Below are 17,221 nucleotides of genomic sequence, written 5' to 3' on the forward strand. Positions count from 1 at the left end.
AGATAATTACTGCCCTTGGCGGCTCGTTCACTTTGGGCTTCGGCCTTAATGACCGATGAGCTCGGTCTAGCTCGTACAGGGTGGGGCTCTCACCCTCCCCCATCAGCTCCGCCAACTTCTTAGCGAAGTATTGCGTTGGCCTTGGGCCCTCTGTCCCTTCGGGCAAGTCCACAATTCTCAAATTGTGCCGCCTTGACAGGTTTTCCAAGTCTTCCAGCTTTGCTCGGAGTCCTCTGTTAACTTCCACCACCCTCCGCAGCTCGTCCCCCGTCGAGGCGACCTGGTCGCTATGTCGTGACACGGCCTCCTCCACCTCCTCCATCTTCTCGCCCTGCTCTCTCACCTCGGCCGATGCCTTTGCCACCACCACCCGCATCGGGCCGATTGCCTCCTCCACCAATGACCTCAACACGACCGCCGCCTCCTTCCTCAAGGCCTCCATGTGTCTCGCAAACCGTTTTTCCAGCTCCACCGCCATCACCTCGGTCATCTTCTCCACTGTAAGTAGTGCGGCCCGCCTTGCAGTTCACCTTCCGCCAACCTGTCAAGCTCGTCTTCTCCTTCAGCGGCGAACCCGCGTTTCCTCCTTTCTTCGACGCTGCTCTTAGCATCCTTTAGCGGCTTATTGTTTTTTATCTTCTTTCTTTTCTCCTCTCTCCCCCTTCACCCTCCTGTCCTTCATCATTCTGACTTGTTCATTTTTTGAAAAAAAAGGGGGAGAAAAAAAAACTTTTACCAAACTTCCTTAAACCTTCTTTCTTTCTCCTCTGCATTCACCCAGAGCTCCCCTGGGACCAGGCTTCAGCCTTCTTTCTTCCTCCTAGGTGGGAGCCATCCGACGTGGAGCACCCTCCCTACATGGTGCCCTGGCCTCGGCCCTGCCGCCTCGGTCTCCTCGTAGCTCTGCCCCCGCTGCTCTGACCTCGACGTCACGCCGGGCCTAGCGCCTCAGCCCCCGCCTCAGACACCCGCGTGGGGTTCTTCGCCGGGGGGTGCGTGAAGACTTGGGGATTTCCCCGAAATCGCCGCGAATCGCGGCCACCGGCGGGAGCTCTTGTTGCTGCGGCCACCCTGCTCGCCCACGCCACCGAAAGTCGACTGTAAAAGTTTTTATAGGTATGTAAAAAAGAAAAAGATTGATAAAAACGAATGTAGGCCCTTTACAGTCAGAAACAGGGGCATTCATAACAGGGAACAAAGAAATGGCTGAGGAACTAAATTTGTACTCTACTTCAGTCTTCACAAAGGAAGACATGAATAATGTTCAGGCAGTTCTGATCAGCACAAGTTTCAGTGAGGAGCTGAAACAAAGGAGATTTGCTTAAACAAAGGAGATTACAATGGGATCAGAGAAGAGCTGGCTGAGGTAGATTGGGAACAAAGACTTTATGATGAAACAGTTGAGGAACAGTGGAGAACCTTCCAAGAGATTTTTCACAGTGCTCAGCAAAAGTTTATACCAACAAAAAGGAAAAATGGTAGAAAGAGGGAATATCGACCGTGGATATCTAAGAAAATAAGGGAGAGTATCAAATTGAAGGAAAAAGCTTACAATGCGGTAAAGATCAGTGGGAGACTAGAGGATTGGGAAATCTTTAGGGGGCAACTGAAAGCTACTAAAAAAAGCTATAAAGAGTAAGATAGAGTATGAGAGTAAACTTGTTCAGAATATAAAAACAGACAGTAAAAGTTTCTACAAATATATAAAACAAAAAAGAGTGGCTAAGATAAATATTGGTCCTTTAGAGGATGAGAAGGGAGATTTAATAATGGGAGATGAGGAAATGGCTGAGGAACTGGACAGGTTTTTTGGGTCGGTCTTCACAGTGGAAGACACAAATAACATGCTAGTGACTGATGGAAATGAGGCTTTGACAGGTGAGGACCTTGAGAGGATTGTTATCACCAAGGAGGTAATGATGGGCAAGCTAATGGGGCTAAAGGTAGACAAGTCTCCTGGCCCGGATGGAATGCATCCCAGAGTGCTAAAAGAGATGGCTAGGGAAATTGCAAATGCACTGGTGATAATTTACCAAAATTCACTAGACTTTGGGGTGGTCCCGGCGGATTGGAAATTAGCAAACGTGACACCATTATTTTAAAAAGGAGGTAGGCAGAAAACAGGTAATTATAGGCCAGTTAGCTAAACTTCGGTAGTAGGGAAGATGCTGGAAGGTGGTTCATAAAGGGCAGGTCGTGCCTAACTAATTTAGTGGAATTTTTTTGAAGACATTACCAGTGTGATAGACAACGGGGAGCCAATGGATGTGGTATATCTGGATTTCCAGAAAGCTTTTGACAAGGTGCCACAAAAGGCTGCTGCATAAGATAAAGATGCATGGTGTTAAGGGTAAAGTAGTAGCATGGATAGAGGATTGGTTAATTAATAGAAAGCAAAGAATGGGGATTAATGGGTGTTTCTCTGGTTGGCAATCAGTAGCTAGTGGTGTCCCTCAGGGGTCAGTGTTGGGCCCACAATTGTTCACAATTTACATAGATGATTTGGAGTTGGGGACCAAGTGCAATGTGTCCAGGTTTTCAGACAACACTAAGATGAGTGGTAAAACAAAAAGTGCAGAGGATACTGGAAGTCTGCAGAGGGATTTGGATAGTTTAAGTGAATGGGCCAGGGTCTGGCAGATGGAATAAAATGTTGACAAATGTGAGGTTATCCATTTTGGTAGGAATAACAACAAAAGGGATTATTATTTAAATGATAAAATATTAAAACATGCTGCTGTGCAGAGGGACCTGGGTGTCCTAGTGCTCGAGTCGCAAAAAGTTGGCTTACAGGTGAAACAGGTGATTAAGAAGGCGAAGGGAGTTTTGTCCTTCATTGCTAGAAGGATGGAATTTGAGACTAGGGAGGTGATGCTGCAATTGTATAAGGTGTTAGTGAGGCCACACCTGGAGTATTGTGTTCAGCTTTGGTCTCCTTACCTGAGAAAGGACGTACTGGAGCTGGGCGGTGTGCAGAGGAGATTCACTAGGTCAATCCCAGAGTTGAGGGGTTGGATTACGAGGAGAGGTTGAGTAGATTCGGACTGTACTCGTTGGCATTTAGAAGGATGCGGATTGATCTTATAGAAACATGTAAAATTGTGAAGTGAATAGATAAGATAGATGTGGGAAGGTTGTTTCCACTGGTGGGTGAAAGCAGAACTAGGGGGCATAGATTCAAAATAAGGGGAAGCAGATTTAGGACTGAGCTTAGGAGGAACTTCTTCACCCGAAGGGTTGCGAATCAAAGGAATTCCATGCCCAATGAAGCAGTTGAGGTTCCTTTATTAAATGTTTTCAAGATAAAGATAGATCATTTATTGAAGAATAGAAGAATAAAGGGTTATGGTGCTCGGGCGGGAGTCCACAAATCATCAGCCATGATCTCATTAAATTGCGGAGCAGGCTCGAAAGGCCAGATATCCTAACCTGCTCCTAGTTCTTAGGTTCTTATTAAGGAAATTAGTATTAGTCGAGAAATAGTTTGGGGAAATTAATGGGATTGAAGGCAGATAAATCTCCAGGGCCTGATAATCTTCATCCCAGAATATTTAAGGAAGTGACCCTAGAAATAGAAGATCCATTGGTGGTCATTTTCAAAAATTCTCTGGACTCTGGAATGGTTCCTACAGATTGGAGGGTAGATAATATAGCCCCACTATTCAAAAAGGGAGGGAAGAGAGAAAACTGGGAACTATAGACCAGTGCGCCTAATGTCAGGAGTAGGGAAATTGCTAGTGTCACTTATCAAGTATTTCATGCCCAGCATTTGGAAAGCACTGGGGCAATCAGACAAGGTCAGCATGGATTTACGAAAGGAAACATGCTTAACAAATCTGAAGACATAACTCGTAGAGTTGACCAGAGAGAACCGGTGGGATGTGGTTTATTTAGACTTCAGACGGCTTTTGACAGGTCTCACACAGCAGATAACTGTGTAAAGTTAAAGCGCATGTGATTGAGGATAGTGTCTTCAGATGGATAGAAAGCTGGTTAGCAGACAGGAAGCAAAATGTTGGGAAAAATGGGTCTTTTTCTGATTGGCAGGCAGAGGCTAGTGGGGTACCTCAGAGATCTGTGCTAGGACCCCAACCGTTCACATTATATATTAATGCTTTGGAGTTTGAAAGGATGATGGGGGATCTCATTAAACTTACAGAATAGAGAGAACAGATAGAATGAACGGGGAAAAGATGCTTCAACAAGAAGTAAAAACTAATACCCGAGGGCACAGCCTCAAGGGACAATCCTTTAAAACAGAGATGAGGAGAAATTTCTGCAGCCAGAGGGTGGTGAATCTGTGGAGCTCATTGCCGCAGGAGGCTGTGGGTCCAAATCACTGAGTGTCTTTAAGACAGAGATAAATAGGTTCTTGATTAATAATGAGATCAAAGGTTATGGGGAGAAGTAGGAGAATTAGAAAAATATCAGCCATGCTTGAATGGCGGAGCAGACTCGATGGGCCGAATGGCCTAATTCTGCCCCTATGTCTTATGGACGAGTGAACTAAATGTATTACCTCCAAATTTGCAGATGATACAAAGTTGGGTGGGAGGGTGAGCTGTGAGGAGGATACAGAGATGCTTCAGCTGGTTTTAGCCTTCTTTACTCCCCGCTGTACCTGCGCACTTTCAGCGACTGAGGGCCACCCAGGCCCCAAATATCAGAAACTGGTATTGAAAAGGCGGGTCTCACGTGAGGCTGCTTCTTGTTTGAGTTGATGACCCAGAAGGCAACAGGCCCTCTCCCCAAGCTCATACAACGTAACCCTGGAGCGTTGGAACTGACGCACAGCCTTGCTAGTGGACACCAACTTGAACTGGGTGTGTAATTTTTGTCGGGTTTGCGAGTAGATCTGGCGTAGGATCAAATGAGTATTCGCGGCCCCCCTCTAGGATAGAGTCCACCAGCATCTGTTGCTCCAACTTCGCCATCTTCAACATATACGCCCTAGAAGAAATAATTTCCTCCCTAATGACGGTTTTAAGGGCCTCCCAAAGCATGAGGGATTGAGTCTGACTTGTTTAGTATAATATAATCTTCTGAAGCGGTAGACAAATGCTCACAAAAAGTATTGTCTGACAGCAGAGTAGTCTAGTCTCCAGGGTGAGCGTATTGACAAAATGTGGGGCGTGGTTGGAGATTACAAGAGTGACATCCCCCCAAAGATCTGTGCCATAAAAGGTGACAAAGCTCTGGCCAACCCAGCTGGGACAAGAGATTTAGCTTTGGAACAATCCAATTTAGGGTCCAAAACACAGTCTGGGTCGCCTCCTACAATCAGCCGTAATGTGTGAAGGTTGGGGAGAAAGTTTAAAAGAAAATTGATAGAATTTGTGTCTTCCCAGTTAGGGACATAAACGTTAACCATGATGACAGGAGTGTTCACCAGGGAGCCACAAACAATAATATAACGACCATTGGGTCGGCTATAATCTGAGAGTAGAAGAATTGAACTCTCAAGAATTAAAATTGCCTTGTCCCTGGCCCTGCCATTAAAACTGGAGTGAAAAACCTGTCCGGCCCAACACTGATCTGGTCCTCGACACTCAAGTGGCATTCCTGCAAGAAGACAAGCTTGGAGTTAGGTTTTTAAGATGGGCGAATGCCTTCACCCATTTTGCTGGGACATTCAGACCCCGGACATTCCAGGCAACCAAACAAATTGGAGGTCGCCGAACATTTCGTACTGGGTTTCAGCAATTCCCAAAGAGGAACACCAAACAAGGGATACTGGAAAAGGTAAAATAAAGAAATCCACCTAAGAGAGCCACTGAGCCAAGTCATATGACTCGACAAAGGAGAACCCCCACACTGTTGGCAAACTAACACTAAAGCCCATCCCTCCCCCCTCCCCACCTCAACAATGCCATTTTGAAACAGTAAAATCCTATACTCTATCCCAAAACCTGCAGTTAATAAAACACAACTAACGATATGCTCTAAGCTCATTCTTGCAGACTATTGTGAAGAACTGCAGAAAACCCTCTGCCACCGCTTCAGTTAACTAATCTCTTTTAAAAAAAATTTTTTATTAAAGGTTTTCATAAAATATCAATAACAAAATGAGAAAGAAAAAAGAACCCAACAGGGTTAAGTACAAAACACAATCTAAAAAAGCAACCCCCAAACCCCTCCCCCCCGTACCTAAATAATAAATTAACATTAACACCCCGACTTAAGACAACAGGTGTATACACCCGCTCAGGCCCTTCTAGTGTAAATAATATAAACAAAAATAAAGTAAACCCCCCCCCCCTCCACCCCCCGAGCTGCTGCTGCCATTGACCAATGTCTTGCGTTCTGCCAGAAAGTCCAAGAACGGTTGCCACCGCCTAAAGAACCCTCTCAAGGCGAATTTCACCCTCTCCAATTTAATGAACCCTGCCATATCGCTGATCCAGGATTCCACGCTTGCGGGCCTCGTATCTTTCCACTGAAGGAGAATCCTTCGCCGGGCTACCAGGGACACAAAGGCCAGAATTCCGGCCTCTTTCGCCTCCTGCACTCCCGGCTCCTCTGCCACCCCAAATATTGCGAGCCCCCAGCCCGGTTTGACACTGGATCCTACCACCCTCGACACCGTCCTCGCTACACCCTTCCAAAATTCCTCCAGCGCTGGGCATGCCCAGAACACATTGGTGTGATTTGCTGGGCTCCCTGAGCACCTAACACACCTGTCCTCACCCCCAAAGAACCTGCTCATCCTTGTCCCAGTCATGTGTGCCCTGTGCAGCACCTTAAACTGTATGAGGCTGAGCCTCGCGCATGAAGAGGAAGAGTTCACCATCCCTAGGGCATGTGCCCACGTCCCCTCTTCGATCGCCTCTCCCAACTTCTCCTCCCACTTACCTTTCAACTCTACCACCGAGGCCTCCTCCTCCTCCTGCATCACCTGGTTAGTTTCCGAGATCTTCCCCACTCCCACCCACAACCCTGAGAGCACCCTGTCCTGTACCGTGTGTGGCAGTAGCCATGGGAATTCCACCACCTGCCGTCAGGCAAACACCCTTACCTGTAAGTACCTGAACGTGTTCCCCGGGGGGAGCCCGTACTTCTCCTCCAGCTCACCCAAGCTCGCGAACTTCCCGTCCACAAACAGGTCCCTCAACTTTCATATCCCTTTCGAAAACCCTCCACCTGTTCTTCCTGGGGCGAACCGGTGGTTCCCCCGTAATGGGGTCCACGCCGAGGCCCTAACTTCCCCCCCTATGCCGCCTCCACTGCCCCCAAATTTTGAGGGCCGCCACCACCACCAGGCTCATGGTATACCTCCTTGGAGGGAGCGGCAGCGGCGCCGTTGCCAGCGCCCCCAGACTACTAATCTCTTTTTTAGCAGGGAGACTCCCAACTGGAAAGTAAAACCTTATCTAGTTTACAACACCACGTTAGTGTTCAATTACCATGCCCGGCAACCGATGCAAAGAGAAAGAGAACAATAAATTGATGGCAAAAATCAAAAGAAAAGACCGAATAGCAGAAAACCTTCAGATTTAACCAAAGGTGTGTAAGCACACCCAAATCCCGAACATGAAAAACATAAAACATGAAGTGCCCATCCTCTGGGGCATAAAGTAGATTAAACAGATTAAACAGTGTCCAATTTGAGCTTTCAAACACGAGTCTGCATTTTCTGGCATATCAAAAAAACGGTCCTTTTCCCCAACAGTCACCCGAAGGCGAGCTGGGAAGACCATTCCGAATCTGACTCCATTCTTATACAGATGGTTTTCACTCCGTGTTGAAGGCAGCACTTTGTTTTGCCAGATCCGCATTCCGATCTTGGAATAACCTGATGCAGTGACCCTCCTATTTGATATCTCAATGCTCTCTAGCCCAGCGAAGGACCTGTTCCTTTTCCCTGAAGCTATGAAATTGGACAATAACCGCACAATGCAATTCTCCAGTTCGAGGCTTCGGTCGCAGAGAGAGATGGGCCCGGTCTAATTCTGGGAGATGTGAACACACCCTCACCCTCCATCTTGCAAAACATAGCCTAAAAATATTCAGTAGGGGTGAGGTCCTCCATCTCCTCCTTCAATCCCAGTGTGAATGTTCTGCCTCCTGGATCAACTTTCCAGGTCACTCAATTCAGCCTTCAATGACATATTACATACAATTACCAAAGTAAGATAGGCCTCTGGAGAGGTGATCCAATCAGAGTGTTTGTTAATGCCACCTCGATGCCTTTAATTGTGGCTCCATGAGCCTCAACAGTCTTATTAGTGCTTTCCAAGGCCAAACAAATGGGGGCCAAGGCCTCTTCAATCGATCTTTTAAAATCTACTGTCAAACTTTGACAGTGTTTCTCTAGTTCGCTCGCCAAAATACTAATGAGATCCTTGGCCATTAGTTGAGTGGTTGGAAAAGGAAAAGGAGAATCCATCACCGCGATCTTACTTCACGAAGAATCTTGCAAGGATTCAGAATCTGTCGACAGATTTTGCCCCGAGTCTTTCTTAGTTTTGTCTCTCCTGGGCATCTCCACAAAGTAGAAGCTTTATTTCAATAAATTATGAGGTTTTTGAAAAGTAATCAGCTTGTAGCGCCAGCAAGGAGGGTAAAATATAAAAACAGCTTTCCAGCGGGAGCCACCTCGTGCGGGTCCTCCACTGGAAGTCCCCGTTAAACTTGCTTTTTAAAACCAGGTGAAGGGAACCCACCTGGGATGCACAGGTAAGTATCGCTCCCAGGGGAAGGCAGACCTGCCTGGGCAGTATCCTGGCACTACCCCCTGGGGGAAATGTCAGGGGATAAAGCCAGGGTAGGCCTCGGACACTTTGACCCTTTAAAAATGGCATCTTGATCTCAGGGATTCCTGGCTGCCGGCCTCTTTCGGGCCCATTCCGCCAGCGTGACAGCATGGGCCACGTCTCGAGATTTTTCTGCACAGTGCACTGGAAAAAGCCAACTCTGCAGCCTGCAAATTGCATACTGGTTTTCTTTTCTCAGCCAGCACTGTATGTGGAAAATAGAAAATAGCATCCAGAATTCCCAATTTCTGTACTGCTTTTTAAAAAAAAACATTTTAATAAGGCATTTGTAATTTTATAATAATAACAGTAACAACAACAGTATTTTGCCTCTGCTGACAGTTAATTTCCCCTGGGGAAGTCAACAAACAGCTGCCACCTCCGGACGAACCCTAGCATTGACCCTCTTAGGGCGAACTTGATTTTCTCAAGACTGAGAATTAGCCTGAGAAACCCAGCTATGTCGCTAACCCAGGTTTCTGATTTCGGGGGCTTCAAGTCCCTCCACGCTAGCAATATCCGTCTCCGGGCTACCAGGGAGGCAAAGGCCAAGGCGTCAGCCTCTCTTGCCCCCTGGACTCAATTTCTGTCCTATGATGGTAAACATGGAATTTATGTGGCTGGTCCAGTTGGATGCAGAATGATGATGTTGGGAGATTCAGTGGTAGTAGTGCCATTGAATATCAAGGGGATGTAATTGGCCTCTCCCTCATTAGAGATGTTAATTGCCTAGAATGTGGATGGCACAAATATTACTTGCCACTTAGCTCAAGGCTGGGTGCTGACTGGGTTTTTCTGCATGCTAGCATGAACTGCTTTATTAGTTGAGGAATAGTGACGGAGTACTTAAGTAAGCAACCTCACTTGTGATCTCATGATGGAAGAAAGGTCAATGATAAAGCATCAGAAGATAGTTGGACTTTGGACACTGCTGTAGGACACACTCATGGTGTAATGGCATTGGGCTGAGATGGTTGGGCTCCAAAAAACATAGCATAATTACATGTAATTAATCCTGCAATATAATATATATACATATATGAAATAGTTCATCTTACCCTGTAATGTATCAAATCCTCCATTTGACATTGCTTCTGGAATAAATCTCCATTGAAATACAGAGTGATCAGCACCACCTGTGCTAATTATCCACTGAAAATCATATGACCAGCGCACATTAGTCACATGAGCAGAATGTCCAACATATTTACGGAACTTTGCTCCTGAAAATAAGAAAACAGATTGTAGCGCAACAATTACTCACTCAAGTCAAGAAGAGATTAAATCAATCGAGGCTTTATTAAGCAAGACTTGTTCCCCAGCAGCCCAGTTACAGAATGCGGCTGCTGGGAGAACTCGAGCTCTTATACCCCGCCTTCAGGGCGGAGCCAGAAGGCGGCAGATCCAACCAGGACCCGGGACCTGTCAGCCAATAGCCTCTCGGCTTCACAGGTACCGTACTACCCCTAATACATACCACCACACAGATAACCATGCATCAAAAATAAAACAGCTGAATATGGTTAATTACATTTCTTTGACTAAACCAAAATAACTTCTTGTAAAGTTAAAATCCTTCAGAACTAGAAAACTCAACTTAAAAACCCAGAAAGAAAAGATGTTTTAGATCATCAGTGATAGAAGTAAAACTCTTCACAGAAATAGAAAAGATTGGATAAAAGAGTAAACGATATTAAATCAATCAATACACACTTCTGAGCTGCAGTGAGAATTTATTATACATATTTGATTTTGCTAATGAAAGCTGCTGAGTGCTGTTGTCTTGACTCAAAACCTCTGACGAGAAACAAATGCATTCTGGTCTGCACATTTTTATTTCTGGTATAGAACCATGGAAAAGTTACAGCACAGAAGGAGGCCATTGGTCTCAACTTGTCCATGCCAGCCCAAGGACACCTTCCTGCACCCGGTCCATTGCCCTGTAGCTTAGAGTACTTACGGTGCAGGTCTAGGTGCTTTTTAAAAGAGTTCAGGGTCTCTGCCTCCACCACCAGCCCGGGCAGTGCATTCCAGACACCCTCTATCTGCGTAAAAAAGTTATTTCTCAAGTCCCCTCTATACCTTCTGCCTCTTATCTTGAATCTAAGCATTTTTATTTCTAAAGCAATATTCTGAAGATAAGTTTCAGATGAAGTATTTTGCATTGTCCCAGTAGTGTTCATAAATGTTCTTACCCCATGGCATCTTAGCTAATGAATCTGAATAATGATAAGAGTCAAAATAACATTCAGTTGAGTAACAAACTAGTGTATTCTAAGTAGAAGATCATAGAAGACCATCAATGCAGCTATCTACTCACCCAATTAACCCCTTTTGATCCTGTAAAATAGCACAAAAAGAACTAAAAATGACTTTGGAAAAAATGCTGAGCTAGAGGACGGTTGGAGTAAGGAATTCTTAACTACAAATTGTTGAAGCAATGTCTCTAAATTGTTTTAAAGGGCAATTAGAAAGTTCCTCACAAGAGGAATATTAGAGGGTGCAGGATACAAGCAGGAGAGTGAAATTAAATTAAGTGGATCAAACATCAAAGACAGCAGATCAGACAAGATGGAATAAATTGCCCATTTCTGTGAAGTAACAGTCTATGATTTTCAGGGGTAGATTTTCAAAATCCTTGGGCTGCATTCTCAGTTCTGGGGCTATGCCCCCACGCCGGCGTGGGAACGGTGGCGTTTTACACCAGAACAAATGGCGTAAAACGGCCACCGATTCCCTGTTTTACTGGGGGCTAGCATGCCGGCAGCATAAAGCACCTGGCTCTAGCTGCCAATATGGCCCAGAGAATTGGCGGGTCCATCGCTGCCCCTTGTTACATGGCGGAGGCCGATCCAGACCCGGCCCATGAAATAGTGCTCCCCCTTTGGCTGGCCCGTGCGCCCTGGACCACCCCCCACAGTGCCCCCAGCCCCAATTTGGTCGAGACCTGCGATCCTCCAGCCAATCGCTAAACGCGATTTCGCCGTCGGCAAGCGTGGAATCCAGCCCCTTGCTTATGATTACCAAAGTAGGGAGTATATTTTAAATTTATCCCAAACTTTGGTTAGACCACATTTGGAGATCTGTGAGCAGTTCTAGTAACTATATTACAAAACAAAATCACTGAGGCATGATAGAAAGTGCAGAAATGGGTTACAAGGTTATTAATAAAATTAAGAGGGTGGGGTGAAACAATCAGGAATAATTGAGCAGGTTGGTTTCCTCAGAAGAACGGTTGTCTAAGAAGAGGCCTAATTCAGAATTTTTAAATTGTGAACAGGTTCAACAGAGTGATTGAGCAGAAACAGTTTCCACGCATTGGCAAAGGCATAAACGACTGGTTGGTTTACTTCTGTGCTACATGATTCAATGATTGTGATCAGTCAAGAACAAGGGGACATGAATATAAAATAGCCACTAATAGATCGATAAAGAATTCTAGAGGAATTTCTTTACACAGCAGTGAGAATGAGGAACTTGCTGCCACATGAAGTGGTTGAAGCAGACAGCATTGGTATAGTTGAAAGAAGCCCCTGATGCATGAATGTGGAAGAAGGAAATACAGAGATAAGGGACGGAGTGAGAAGTGATTAGGCTTGGAGGAGAATTAAAACTGCACTGTTACTTTCCTAGACCCGCAAATTGGTGTTGTTTGAATGGATCTGGGGTTTCCCCACGATACAACCACAAAGAAAGACTGCCTGAAGTTTATTATAACAAATGGTAATGAGGTAGACAGGCATTGAAGTGGCTTAGACCTGTAACTTGTGGCTCCACTAATCACATAATAAAGAAAGTGTACAAGTTGACAGCATCAGTTGGTGACCATGACTTCCTTTGCAACCTGCACTGGGAGAAGCTTTGAACAGACTAGACTAGAATTACAATAAAAATTTTGGAGTAGCTTTTGTTGACTGTAGTTGAAGCCAGTTGGTCTTGCATCGGATGACCTTAAGAGTCTGAGATTAAACAAGATAGTATTCCTACCAATTCTTTTCCAGGTGATAAATTTTCTGACGTTTTCAAGGAAGAGTTCTGCAAGAGAATAGTATATTTCAACAATATGCAATATCTGCGAAGGACTGGGGAGGATGATGGTAAGTGCAATGAAGTTGGGCGGGGTGGGTTGGGGGATTTGTGGAAGAAGCCAGGGACTGCAGAAGAAGCTACCACCCCCCTCCCCCCACTCCCTCCCATACTCAAAGTTCACCATCAGATCAGCAACTGGCAGCTTCCTTGGGCTCCTGTTCCCAGATTTCAGACCTTGCTCTTGCTCTCTCCCCACAGCCAGGGTCTCTGGTGACTGCAGTGGCACCTCCTCTGGCATCAGAACATGGCAGCAGATGGCCCATTGTTCAGCACAGGGTTAGTAGGGCCAGAATGCAAACGACATATATCAAAAATGGTGAAGTAAATCGGGGAAAAAATCCTTAAAAGAGTAAACGACACTATAACGAAATAACTAAAAGCAGGATGACTTATGGAGAGGACTTACAGTATAGGAACACAGGTAGGCATTTAGTTCCTTGAACCTGTTCCAAAGTTTGCTAAGTTAATGGCTGGTCTGTGACCTAATTCCATATGTCACCTTTGTCCCATATCTCTTAATACCTTAGGTTAACCAAAATCTATCAATTGGAGATAAGCCCAGCATTCCATGAGCCTTTTTGATTATTTGTTCATAATACCTATCCATTTAATGATTTACATTCACAGATATCAAGGCCTAAATCTTCCTGTCAAGGTCGATGCTGAGCACATTAAGCTATCCATAAAGGTTTCTGCAACACAACCCATTTACGATTTTTCAGCCGCATCTTCCAATCCCGGCTGAAGCATTGAAATGTCAACAGGGACTCTTCAGGGGAAAATTGTTAGTTGCAAGAGTCGGAGAAGAAAGGTTGGGTCCTTTTCATGACAGTCGTTCTCATATTTGTTTTTCTTTAAAGATCCAAATGGGTGAGTTAGTGAATAGGTGAATGTGTGAGTGAATGAATAGTGTGTGGTTAGAATGGTGAGGGGTAAGGGATGGGTGAGTAGGTAGGTGGATGGATGAGTGGAAAGGTAGGTGAATGGGTAGGTGGGTGAGTAGCGAGTAGGTGCTTGCATAGGTGGATAGATAGGTAGATACACAGGTGGGTGGATGGGTGAGTGGGCAAGCAGATGGGTGAGTGGGTGAGTCAGTAAGTAGGTTGATGGGAGAGTGGGTAGTTGGGAGTGTGGCTGAGTGGATAGGTGGGTAGATGGGTAAAGTAGGAAGGTGGGTGTCTGGGTTAGTGAGTGGGTAGTCAAGTCAGGGTGTAGTCGGCTGGTTGGGAGTTACCCGGATCTAGCTAAGGGCTAGTCAGGGGTCCAGTTGGAAGGTTGGAGGTGCAGTCTGGTCTGGTCGGGGAGTTAGTTGGATGTTTGGGTCTGGTCAGGAGGGAAATTGGATAATTGGGAGGGCAACTGGTTGGTTGGGAGTTAGTCAGGTTTGGTTGAGGTGGTAGTCGGATTTGGTCGGTGGGATAGTCAGGTAGTTGTTGGGCAGGGAGAGGGGTGGTGCTTGGTTGTGATGTTCAGTTGTCTGACCACTGAATTAGATCAAGGATGAAACATTTGCCAGGTAAGTATGCAGCTAAATTCCACGTATCTGGTCTCAGGGTCAGAAGCATTTGCCCATCAGACGTTTAAACAGCCCCGGAAATATCTGCACATATCTATGAATCAGGACTTCCATAGGATCCTGATTTTCATATGCCCGGTCAACAATGCTTTGGAGACCATAAGATTTGAACCCGAAGCCGTATTCCAGTTAGGAATGATGCTGAAGACATCGACTTTGCCCAAAAATATTTCTGCAACCGGACATTTTTACAATCTTGCAGTCATATCTTCTGATCCTGGTTGAAGCATCGATGAGTCCATGCAGAATATAGGGGAAGATTGCAGTAGATGCCATAGGCAGTTATGGTTTTAAAACAGCCTGTCTTTTAGTAAGGGGTTGAGGTAATGGTTGAGTAGGTGAGTCTGAATAGTGAGTGAATGAACAGTTAGGTAGGATGTGGGTGGGAGAGATGGGTGAGGTCAGTATGTGGTTGAGACGGAAGTTGTGTTGGTGGGTAGTGGATGAGTGGGAGCATGGGTAGGGGCATGGGTTGGTGGGCAAACAGGTATAAAGGTAAGCAAATAGATTAGTAAATGTCAGGTGGGCAATTGGTTTGGGGTGTAGTCCAGTGATCAGGGTGGATAGTCAGGTGGTTGGGGATCTAGTTGGATGCTTAGAGGTTGTCAGGTTTGGACAAGGGTACTTTAGGTGGGTGCTATTCAAATCTAGTTGGAAGATAGTCAGCTGGTTGGGAAGGGTAGTTGGGAGTCTAGTGGAGAGGGGGTTATCATGTTGGATAGGGGCGTTGTTTGATGATAGGATGGTAGTTAGGTCTAGTCGGATGTTTTGGGGGGGGGGGGGGTGTATTTGTTTGGTCAGGAGGGTATTCACGTCAGGCGGCTTATCGTGTGGTTGTGAGGGTTCACGGAGGGGGCCAGGTTGGTTTTAGTGCTCACTTGAGTTATCTTGGCTAACCACGGAGTTAGCCCAGGCATTAACTAAAATTTCCTGCGTACGCATGCAAATATCTTGCTCAAATCTCCACCCTGCACGTCAGGGTCAGAGACATTCGCAGAGGGTGCCGGGCAGTACAAACCAGCCATCAAAAGTTTAAATATACCCAGTAACATGGCTCAAGACCTAAATCTTCCAGTCAAGGTCAATGCTGTGCACATGGGGCACAATTCTCTGGCCGCGTTGCACTCGAGCTCACCCTCCCCCCCCCCCCCCCCCCACCCTACTTTCTGGCACGGCCAGCCCCTGAACACCGACTCCATCTTGAGTCGGGGCCGGCGCGCTAAAGAAGTCCCCCGCGCATGTGCAGATGACGCGGCCCAACTGCGCATGCGCAGGATTGAGCTGACCCAACTGCGCATGTGCGGGTTGGCACGGCAGAGGCTGGAGCGGCGTGAACCGCGGCGGCATGAACCGCTCCAGTGCCGAACTGGCTCCCTGTGGGGGCCAGAATCGTACCTTACCGGGCCCGGTTCCCGCCATCGTGAAATGCGACGGCGCGAACTCTTGGGCCCAATATTGGAGAATCGCCCCCAATATTTTGTTCCCTAAAACGGTCAAAAATAAATTGTTATTTTTCAATTTTTAAGCCTTCCTTAATTCATATTATTTCTGGGTTCAATCCTTATTAAAAAGCTAGGCACACATGTACTAATGTGCCTAAATTTTAGGGATCCCACTCTGATGGTATAAGTGAGCTAACCTAGAGATCTCCGACCCACCCCCACAACCCTCCCCTATCTCTTACTCATGCCCAAAGGTGTCTGCCTTATTGAATATTTCTGTAGCATGGTCACTAGCATGGCCACAGGCAGGCTGTTAGTACCTTTAGGAACAAAGGAACAGGAGTAGACCATTCAGCCCCTCGAGCCTGTTCTGCCATTTAATGAGATCTGATTTGTAGCCTAACTCCATATACCTGCCTTTGGTCCATAGCCCTTAATATCTTTACTTAACAAAAATCGATCCATCTCAGATTTAAAATTAACAATTGATCTAGCTTGAACTGCTGTTTGTGGGAGAGAGTTCCAAACTTCTATCACCCTTTGAGTGAAGAAGTGAGTTCGAACATCTCTCCTGCACGGTCTGGCCCTATCTTTCAGAGTATGCCGCTTGTTTTAGAATCGCCAACCAGTGGAAATAGTTTATCTTTATCTACCTTGTCTTTCCCTGTTAATATCTTGAATACATCGATCAGATCATCCTTAACGATCTAAATTCTACCGAAAACACGTCGTTTTTGAGTAATCTCTCCTCGTAACTCAATCCCTGTAATCCAAGTATAATTTTTGTAAATCTAAATTGCACTCCCTCCAAAACTAAGGTAAGGTGCCCAGAACTGCTCATAGTACTCCAAGTTGGGTCCAGCCAGGGTTTTGTATAGCTGCAGCAGAACCCCGATGTCTCCCAATCCTCTAGATATAAAGGCAAGCATTCCACTAGCCTTTTTGATTATTGTCTGCACTTGTTCATTATTTTCTGCACTTGGTATTACAAGGGCCAATTCACCTGAACCCCCAAGTCTCTTTGAACATGCACTGTACCTAGCCTCTTTCTATTTAGAAATTATTCCGCTCTATCCATTTTTGGTCCAAAATGGATAACCTCACAATTGCTTGTATTAAATTCCATCTGCCACAATTTTGCCCATTCACCTAGCCTGTCAAAATCTCCTTGCAATTTTAATCCATCATCTTGGCTGTACACAATGCCACCTAACTTTGTATTATCCGTAAATTTGAATATATGACTTTTTATGCTATCATCCAAGTAATTAATGAATAGTGTAAATAATTGAGACCCTAACACACATCCCTGTGGTACACCACTAGTCACTTCCTGCCAATTAGAGTAATTACACATTACC

General features: G+C 45.7%; 1 protein-coding gene across 3 annotated transcripts in view; it reads right to left on the bottom strand.

The window, feature by feature from the left end:
- The window catches only part of LOC140424335 (echinoderm microtubule-associated protein-like 6), a 755,202-nt gene that overhangs the window by 440,117 nt on the left and 297,864 nt on the right, over window positions 1–17,221 (bottom strand). For all 3 annotated transcript variants that reach the window (XM_072507857.1, XM_072507856.1, XM_072507859.1), the window contains one exon: window positions 9,812–9,976. In XM_072507857.1, the coding sequence (XP_072363958.1) occupies window positions 9,812–9,976 (165 nt within the window). The remainder of the gene's footprint in view (window positions 1–9,811; window positions 9,977–17,221) is intronic.

The sequence above is a fragment of the Scyliorhinus torazame genome, chromosome 1 (assembly GCF_047496885.1).
Source record: "Scyliorhinus torazame isolate Kashiwa2021f chromosome 1, sScyTor2.1, whole genome shotgun sequence".
NCBI classification, from domain to species: domain Eukaryota; kingdom Metazoa; phylum Chordata; class Chondrichthyes; order Carcharhiniformes; family Scyliorhinidae; genus Scyliorhinus; species Scyliorhinus torazame.